General features: G+C 40.2%; 1 protein-coding gene across 1 annotated transcript in view; it reads right to left on the bottom strand.

Annotated features, from left to right (window-relative positions):
• LOC139376908 (ligand-dependent corepressor-like) overlaps nt 1–10,469 on the bottom strand; it is a 65,218-nt gene that overhangs the window by 10,276 nt on the left and 44,473 nt on the right. Inside the window, exon 7 of the mRNA XM_071119901.1 lies at nt 400–532. Coding sequence (XP_070976002.1) covers nt 400–532 — 133 coding nt within the window. The remainder of the gene's footprint in view (nt 1–399; nt 533–10,469) is intronic.

The following is a 10,469-nucleotide window of genomic DNA, read 5'->3' as shown; positions in this document are numbered from 1 at the left end:
GACTTCTATATGACCAAAGTGGCTCCTATTATTGTACCATTCTGGAACTGAAGGTTTATGTCAGAGATCCTATTAAATTACTAGAGGCTATGACTACAACTATGGTCTATGGCCGCCATGTTAGCGCCTCAACATTACATGGGGAATATTTCAATAATACTATGTACTAGAACAGTATTCAAAAAGTTGGCCCAAATCTATATATACATGGCTCTGGACAAAACAATCACTGGACAGTACCTCGGTCTTATTTACCTCCTCTGCTGTGCGGTATCTTCTTGTTTACGTATGTATGTATCCTCTGTTGTGTGTGATTTGCGATTTACTTTCAGGGAAAATAACTTTCTGTCAAATTTTACCGAATTGAAAATGCACAATGAGAGTAATGCCTATACAGACCTCTGTCTGTAGGAAGCCCAGAGCGTCGACAATCTGCCTCTGGTGGTGCAGACAGAGCTTGGTCATGAACTCCTCCAGCGTGGAGGTGGACTGCAGGTCCCGGGCCTTTTCTGTCGTCAGCTCCAGACATTCACTGCAAGACAAACAGGACAAGGATGTTTATATCATTGTCATGAATATACACGTACACTTACAAAAATGTCCAAAAGCATATGAATTCATTTTCAATCAAAGGTTATTAGAAGGATAAAGAGAAGTCAGACTCAAGGTTAAAACATATGAAGCCCACATGGATTATAATGGGAGTTATAGCTATAGGTAGGGTGAGGCTGTATGCCTTGTATACCAGGGTAGTTTGAAATACCCACAGTATGATTTCAATACTGTAGAATATATATATATATATTTTTTTTTAAATGTGGATATTTCTACTTTTTCCAATAAATACCTGCAGTCAACTTACTTCCTGACTTTATTGTCCCCATGGGGACATTTTGTTGCAGTGTCATGTACACGTTTAAAGTGCCGTTTAAATACGATAGGAACATTAGCCCAAGCTATTTAGGAAGGATATCACACCTGGCACAAATGATTGTGTAGATGTTTTTCCTGCCGAGGGGTACCCTATATCTGTGCCCAGAGGGGAGTAGTTCACTAGTTTACAGATTGTATTCTTTATTTCAGCCGTTAGATAATGTTTCCATTATGAGGCTTACCGGTAGTTCACCAAAACAGCTGATTGAGTGAGTCATGTGTTTGTTTACAAAGAAGCACAACCAGCAAACAGAAGCTTCATGAGGTGAGCGATACCTCTGCAGCGCAATTTAGAGAGGTGATCAAGTTAGAAATTCACTGCTCATGTTTGTCAACAACACATCTTAGTTACTTAATAGTTCTAACTAAAGATCAATTCTCTCCAGCGGTGTAGTTGGCTTGCTAATTTGCTAGCCAAGTGACTCGCTTGCAACATCAAGCTTCTTGAATCTTGGTAACTGAAGAGACATTCCCCTCCTGGATTAAGATCCCGCTGTCTAATAGTTTTGTGTGTGCAGCAAACTGAGTAGCCCTTTGAAAAACATGCATAACTTCATGAGCTGGGTTGTCTGTCCTTGCAATTAGTTTGCATGCGCTCGTTAGCATTTACCTAGCATCCGCTATGGGAATTCCTTAGTATTAATTAAATTACGTTTTTTGGGCCTTCTTTTTGTTTAAAAAAAAATGGCGCCCCTTGTATATACCACCGGTAATACGGTGTAACCAAGGATGGCACAGGCATGATATGAAGGTATGAAAATGTGAATAACGCCCAACCCTAGCTGTAGGTACTTAATGCATTTATCCTGCTGTATGGCAGCTTCTTAAATCACTTTCCCTATGAAGATGAATAAAGTATTCACAGCACCCATCTAAATGAATTATTTTTCTATAGTTCAGAAAGAAATGCCATCATGAAAATGCAACATACTGGGCTGGGTTACATGCGAAGAGAAAAATGATATGGATATAAATGTGAAGGGGAAAAAACTGCCAGGATAAACATGGGGAACAGTAACTTATCCATAATTCAATCATGTTCGGTTTTTGTAAACCCTACACCAAACGTATTGATTTCACTTGTCCATGACAGGATTTCCATCAGTCCAGGATATCCACACATTCAATCAAATCTATAGAATGAACATGGATCCATGACAAGAAAGAAGCAGCGGTCATCATCAAAGCCCGTCTGTTGGTCCATCTTGGTGACACCATTCTCAGGTAATTATTTCATAGACAGAACCATGAGGCTTATCATCCACATTGCTGGTGGAAAATGTTCACATTTTGATACTATTGACACACCAGAGAGTTTAACAAGAGTTAAGGACGAAATATTGTTCGAGTTGCATAAAAATATAACTTAATATCAACCCAATAAACGACTGAGTCAGACAATATGACCTTTATTTACCAGCCTCGGTTTCTAACTGTGTGGGAGGAATGAGAAGCTCATGAGCAGTGTTAAATGTCTTTAGCAAAATACGAGTATTCACAGAGTTGGCATAATGAGACATTTGACAGCAATGAGTAGGAGTGTATAATTAGATACACAGTATTTTATCAAATTCATATTTAATCTATTAATTTTATGAAACAAAAGAAAATCGAGCCCATTACAAAGTTGTGAAAAATCCAATGCTAAGTGTTTGAAAAAGACGACAGAGAACATTACATTTTACACAAAATTTATTAGAAGAATAGGTGATTTTGAAAAGTGAATATTTCGTCCAGTGAATTTAACCTGTTACATTGTTAGAATTCATCTCTTTTTCAAAATGGCATTTTCTTCCTTAAAGGATACATTGAGTAAATTCTTATACTTACACAAAGACAATCATTGGTGCCCCGGGTTCAATGCAACATACACAAAATTGAGATCATATCAACCACTTCAGTTAAAATATTATAAAGGGGCATATAAGAAGCAGTCATATTTTATTAGTAAAGTTGTCAAATCAAAATTGCATTCAAAAAAATGAAGATTTACCAGTGCAACCAAATGAACTTAGTGATCATTAAGTTCTCTCTACTACAAAGACACTTGGACCATAGCCAAGTTCTAATAACATAGTACCCCCCAAAGAACAAATCAGAAATAAATTACAATAGAAAACTAAAAAAATCTGCCAAACTGTGCAAATGGCAATTATTGAAATGAGGTTGTTAGGTTTGTGTGTACCTGTTATCTGAGCATCTGAATACATTAACCATTGAGACTAACGAATCCGAGGCATTTCATATGAAACCGAATTGCTTATAGTCCACTTAAGCTGGAAATAAAACGTATTACATATTTTGTATTTAATTATTTTTGAAAAGCCTCCCAGTCCTTTATGTTTGACGTGTATTGTTCCACGCATTGCAAGTCATCACAATTAGTCCACCGTATAGGGTTGAAAAGAGCTGCTTTCAAACGTTTTAAAAGGAATAACTTGCTATGATAGACTTCATATAGAACAGTCTTAATCTACAAGCCGTAGAGACAAGCAGCAACATGTAGACTACCAAAACCAGCTCTAAATCCAGTGGGTTTAGAGAGAGGGAATAGGAGGGACTGCTCAAAGAGGACATTAACAAAATAAATCTCCCAACAAAAGGAATCGCAAGTCAGAATCTCTTCCGCTGTTCAATCAATACATATGCGGAAAGACCACTTTTGAATCGTTTCTTTAACGATACCTTGCATTCAGAAGAAAGGTTCAACTAACGAGTTGTCCAGCTACATCAGTTTAGAAACCAAAATGCACTGTTTTGTCTTCAGGATTCACATTGTCCACAGATGCTCAGAGAGTAGGTTCAAACGTATTCTGTTAAACAGTAGTTCATTATCAACGGAGTGTGATAACTATGGTGTCTGAGGCACTGTGAGCAGGAGAGATTAATGCAGTTTGGCTAATATCTTACCTGAACGGAGTTTACATTGACATTCATTGTGTTTAAATAAATAAAAATAAAAACAAAGGAAAAAACGCAGAGGTTCAAATGGATGTTTTTTTGGCTCACTTGCGGGATCAGCTTCAGTCAAAGAAACCCCCACGCCCCCCCAAATCCACATGCAATTAAAAAGCTCAACTGAAACAGACACTGTTAAGCCTAAATTAGTATCTGACCTGTTTTTTGGTGATTGTTGTGTTTTTTTTATTGTTATTTTACAGGACTTTAAGTTGCTGCTATGTCTAAATGTGTAGACAGTACCTGAAGGAGTGAGGGGTGTGTTTTTTTATTTTACAGGACTTTAAGTTGCTGCTATGTCTAAATGTGTAGACAGTACCTGAAGGAATGAGGGGTGTGTTTTGTCCCTGAGGGTTTCTATGTCTCGCTCTCTCCACTTTTCTTTCAACATTGCAAGTTAAGATCTGACCACAATAATCTGAATATGTGTACATGACAATTCACACGTGTTTTCTCAACAAAAAGGAGTGGACGGGAGAGACGAGCAGAAATAGAGCAAGAGACAACAGCAGCAAGAATAACAGAAGGGCAAGATATTTCACAAACGCATACAAAAACACAGATGGAAATACACCTCCTTTTTAAACCTTATAATACATAGAGGGAGTAAAAATAACTTAGCCAACATTAAGAACACATGGTATGAATGAGTTCATTACACAAATCTTAAATACGTCATTGTATAGATCAAGGCCGGGGTGACTAAGAATTCAAGTCTCAAAGGTTGTCTGTGACAATAATTTGCCTTCCATACACCAGTGTTTTCAACCAATCCTTCACCTACAGGATCAACCCAATTCCACATATCCAACAGTGTCTTGAATCCACACCGACAATAATTCAAAATCTCATTCCTTCATACATTGCCCAAAATATAAAAGGTACTTTAAAGTAAAAAGTATATTGAAGTTAATGTCTTCAGAAATGAATACATGAGTACTTTAAATAAGTAGACAAAGTGTATGTACAACAACCCAAACTGTAGGTACACATCAGCTTAAAGTCTTTAATCAAAGGCCTTTATGAAGACTGCTTTCATATGGAATCATACCATCGTAAAACATCATTAGAAAAGCAGTTTTGACATCAGCTGTTGCCTACCTCCCTGGATCTGTGATAAGAGCTAAATATAACCATGTATCAAGTAACACACACGTTCAAAAGTTTGGGGTCACTTAGACAATTCCTTGATTTTGAAAAGAAAAGCAAATGTTTTGTCCATTAAAATATCATGAAATCGATAAGAAATACAGTGTAGACATTGTTAATGTTGTAAATGACTACTGTAACTCGAAATGGCAGAATATCTACAATGCCTTGCAAAAGCATTCATCCCCCTTGGCATTGTTCCAGTACAACCTGTCATTTAAAAATAGATTTTCATTTGGATTTCATGTAATGGACAAACAAAATAGTCCAAATTGGTGAAATAAAAAATTAAAAACTTGTTTCAAAAAATAAATATAAAACTGAAAAGTGGTGCGTGCATATGTATTCACCCCCTTTGCTATGAAGCCCCTAAATAAGATCTGGTGCTAACAATTACCTTCAGAAGTCACCTAGTTAAATAAAGTCCACCTGTGTGCAATCTAAGTGTCACATGATCTGTCACATGATCTCAGTATATATATACACCTGTTCTGAAAGACCCCAGAGTCTGCAACACCACTAAGCAAGCGACACCATGGAGACCAAGGAGGTCTCCAAACAGATCAGGGACAAAGTTGTGGAGAAGTACAGATCAGGATTGGGTAATAAAAAAATATCAGAAACTTTGAACATCCCACGGAGCACCATTAAATCCATTATTTAAAAAATGGAAAGAATATGGCAACACAACAAACCTGCCAAGAGAGGGCCGCCCACCAAAACTCACGGACCAGGCAAGGAGGGAATTAATCATAGAGGCAACAAAGATAACCCTGAAGGAGCTGCAAAGCTCCACAGCGGAGATTGGAGTATCTGTCCATAGGACCACTTTAAGCCTTACACTCCACAGAGCTGGACTTTACGGAAGTGGCCAGAAAAAAGCCATCGCTTAAAGAAAAAAATAAGCAAACACGTATGGTGTTCACCAAAAGGCATGTGGGAGACTCCCCAAACAAATGGAAGAAGGTACTCTGGTCAGATGAGACTAAAATGTAGCTTTTTGGCCCTCAAGGAAAATGCTTTGCCTGGCGCAAGCCCCCCACCTCATCACACCGAGAACACCATCCCCACAGTGAAGTATGGTAGTGGTAGCATCATGCAGTCCCATGTTTTTCCATCGGCAGGGACTGGGAAACTGGTCAGAATTGAAGGAATGATGGATGGCGCTAAATACAGGGAAATTCTTGAGGGAAACCCGTTTCAGTCTTCCAGAGATTTGAGACTGGGACGGAGGTTCACCTTCCAGCAGGACAATGACCCTAAGCATACTGCTAATACAACACTTGGGTGGTTTAAGAGGAAACATATGGAATGGCCTAGTCAAAGCCAAGACCTCAATCCAATTGAGAATCTGTGCTATGATTTAAAGATTGTTGTACACCAGCGGAACCCATCCAACTTGAAGGAGCTGGAGAAGATTTGCCTTGAAGAATGGGCAAAAATCCCAGTGGCTAGATGTGCCAAGCTTATAGAGACATGCCTAAAGAGACTTGCAGCTGTGATTGCTGCAAAAGATGGCTCTACAGAGTATTGACTTTGGGGGGGTTGAATAGTTATGCACGGTCAAGTTGTTTGTCTTAAAAATTTTCATATTCAAAGTGGTAGGCATGTTGTGTAAATCAAATGATACAAACCACCCAAAAAATACATTTGAATGCCAGGTTGTAAAGCAACAAAATAGGAAAAATGCCACGGGGGTATTTACGCAAGCCACTGTACATAAGTTTACAGAGGGCCATTATCAGCAACCATCACTCCTGTGTTCCAAAGCCACGTTGTGTTAGCTAGTCCAAGTTTATCATTTTAAAAAGGCTAACACAACGTGGCATTGGAACACAGGAGTGATTGCTGATAATGGGCCTCTGAAAGCCTATGTAGTTACTCCATTTTATTCCAGTTTACAGCTACAATAGTCATTTACAACATTAACAATGTCTACACCGTATTTCTGATCAATTTGAAATGGTCAAAAAGGGCTTTTCTTTCAAAAACAGGGACATTTCTAAGTGACCCCAAACTTTAACAGAAGTGTATATATGAGGTTTTAATATAATGTGCATTCTGGAAATAGTCAGACCCCTTCCCTTTTTCCACATTACAGCCTTATTCCAAAATGTCTTAAATCTACACACAATAACCCATAATGACAAAGCGAAAACACATTTTTAGAATTGTTTGCAAATTAAAAATTAAAAAACAGAAATACCCTATTTACATAAGAATTCAGACCCTTTGCTATGGAACTCGAAATTGAGCTCAGGTGCATCCTGTTTCCATTGATCATCCTTGAGATGTTTCTACAACTTGGGAGTCCACCTGTGGTAAATTCAATTGACTGGACATGATTTATAAAAAGGCACACACCTGTATATATGAAGTCCCACAGTTGACAGTGCATGTCAGAGCAAAAACCAAGCCTCAGACAGGATTGTGTCTTAACACAGATCTGGGGAAGGGGACCAAAATAAAATCTGCAGCATTGATGGTCCCCAAGAACACAGTGGCATACATCAATCTTAAATAGAATAAGTTAGGAACAACCAAGACTCTTCCTAGATCTTGCCACCCAGCCAAACTGAGCAATTGGGGGAGAAGGGCCTTGGTCAGGGAGGTGACCAAGAACCCGATGGTCACTCTGACAGAGCTCCAGGCTTGGTTTTTACAGAGTAACTCTGTGGAGATGGGAGAACCTTCCGGAACAACAACCATCTCTGCAGCACTCTACCAATCAGGCCTTTATGTAGTGGCCAGACAGAAGCCACTCCTCAGATAAAAAAGCAAGACAGGCCGCTTGGAGTTTACCGAAAGGCACCTAAAATACTCTCAGACCATGAGAAACAAGAATCTCTGGTCTGATGAATACCAAGATTGAGCTAATTTGCCTGAATGCCAAGCGACACGTCTGGAGGAAACCTGCACGGTGGTGGCAGCATGTTGTGGAGAGTTTTCCAGCGGCAGGGACTGGGAGACTAGTCAGGATCGAAGGAAAGATGAACGGAGCAAAGTACAGAGCGATCCTCAATGAAAACCTGCTCAGGACTTCAGACTGGGTCCAAGATTCAAATCAAATTGTATTTGTCACATGCACCGAATACAACCTTGCAAGCCCTTAACATTGCAGTTCAAAAAATAGTTAAGAAAATAAAAAAGCGATTCAAAAATAAATAAATTGCATAACAATAAAGAGGCTATGTACAGGCGGTACCGGTACAGAGTCAAAGTTCGGGGGTGCAGGTTTGTCGAGGTAATTTGTAAAGTGACTATGCACAGATAAATGCGAGTAGCAGCAGTGTAAAAACAAAGGGGGGGGGGGTCAATGTAAAATGGTTGGCCATTTGATGAATTGTTCAGCAGTCTTATGGCTTGGGGGGGTAGAAGCTGTTAAGGGGCCTTTTGGTCCTAAACTTGGTGCTCCGGTACCGCATGCCGTGCGGTAGCAGACAGAACGGTCTATGGACTTAGGTGACTGGAGTCTGACAATTTTTGGGGTCTTTATCGGACACTGCCTAGTATAGGTCCTGGATGTCAGGAAGCCCCAGTGATGTGCTGGGCCGTATGCACTACCCTCTGTAGTTCCTTACGGTCAGATGCCGAGCTGTTGCCATACCAGGAGGTGATGCAACCTGTCAGGATGCTCTTGATGGGGCATTTATAGAACCTTGAGGATCTGGGGACCCATGACAAATCTTTTCAGTCTCCTGAGAGAAAAGGTGTTGTCGTGCCCCCTTCACAACTGTCTTGGTGTGTATGGACCATGATAGTTTGTTGACCCGCTTCACTTCAGCCCAGTTTATGTTAATTGGGGCCTGATCGGCCCTCCTTTTCCTATAGTCCAGAATCAGCTCCTTTGTCTTTCTCGCATTGAGGGAGAAATAAGTGCGTGAATTAGATCATTTTCCTGTCCTTCTAAGCATTCACCATGTAGAAAGTATTTTGGGCATCAGGAAAAATGTATGGAGTAAAATGGAATGTAGTGAAGTAAAAGTTAAAATATAAAGTAGAGTACAGATACTTTAAAGTACTTGACTCCATTGGTTATTACAGACTTGGTCAGGGACAGGTTGAAAATGTCAGTGAAGACACTTCCCAGTTGGTCCGTGCATGCTTTGAGTACACGTCCTGGTAATCCATCTGGCCCCTCGGCTTTGTGAATGTTGACCTGTTTAAAAGGTCTTCCTCACGTTGGCTACGAAGAGCGTGATCACACAGTTGTCCGGAACAGCTGGTGCTCTCAAGCATTCTTTAGTGTTGCTTGCCTCGAGGGAGCATAAAAGGCATTTAGCTCATCTGGTTGAATCACGTCACTGGGCAGCTTGTGGTTGGGTTTCCCTTTTATTGTCCGTAATAGTTTTCAAGCCCTGCCACATCCGACAAGCGTCTGAGCCAGTGTAGTAGGATTCAATCTTAGTCCTGTATTGACACTTTGCTTGTTTGGTGGTTTGTCTGAGGTCATAGCGGGATTTCTTAGGAGCGTACGTACTGGAAAACAGCAGCAGTTCTTGTCTTTAGCTCGATGCGGATGTTGCCAGTAATCCATGGCTTCTGGTTGGCATCCGTGTCATCTGACAACTTCCATATTGAGCGTGTCACTGGTAAAAATCGTAGATGGTCCAGTTTGTTTTCTAATGATGACACGGTAGCCAATAATAGAGGGTAGTGGTGGTTTATCTACTCGGTGAATTCTTACAAGGCACCCCGCCCTCCTCCCCCTCTATCTCCGTTTTTTCACCACGAGGATGACAGGGATTTGGGCTGTGTCTTGACAAAGCAGTATATGCTTCGCGTCGGACTCATTAAAGAAAAAATAATACTTATCCAGTTCGAGGTGAGTAAGCACTGTTCTGATGTCTATGAGCCTGTAAAACGGCTCTGGCGCCATTATGAGCCTGTAAAACGGCTCTGGCGCCATTATCAACCTTCCAACAGGACAATGACACTACGCACACAGCCAAGACAATGGAGAAGTGGCTTCGGGACAAGTCTCTGAATGTCCTTGAGTGGGCCCAGCCAGAGCCTGGACTTGAACCCGATCGAACATTTCTGTAGAGACCTGAAAATAGCTGTGCAGTGACGCTCCCCATCCAACCGGACAGAGCCTGAGAGGATCTACAGAGAAGAATGAGAGCGTCATACCCAAGAAGACTTGAGGCTGTAATTGCTGCCAAAGGTGCTTCAACAAAGTACTGATTAAATGGTCTAAATACTTATGTAAACGTGATATTTCAGTGTTTTTTTGATACATTTGCAAAAATTTATAAAAACCTGTTTTTGCTTTTCATTATGGGATATTGTGTGCAGATTGGAGGAAAAAAACTATTGAATCCATTTTAGAATAAGGCTGTAACATAACAAAATGTGGAAATAGTCAAGGGGTCTGAATTCTTTCTGAATGCATCTGTAAAATCTGTCTGTGTGTATAGTTTGGTATA

The sequence above is a fragment of the Oncorhynchus clarkii genome, chromosome 20 (genome assembly GCF_045791955.1).
Source record: "Oncorhynchus clarkii lewisi isolate Uvic-CL-2024 chromosome 20, UVic_Ocla_1.0, whole genome shotgun sequence".
Taxonomy (NCBI): Eukaryota; Metazoa; Chordata; class Actinopteri; order Salmoniformes; family Salmonidae; genus Oncorhynchus; species Oncorhynchus clarkii.
Note: the sequence above shows the minus strand (reverse complement) of the source record. Positions and strands in the feature narration are given on the sequence as shown.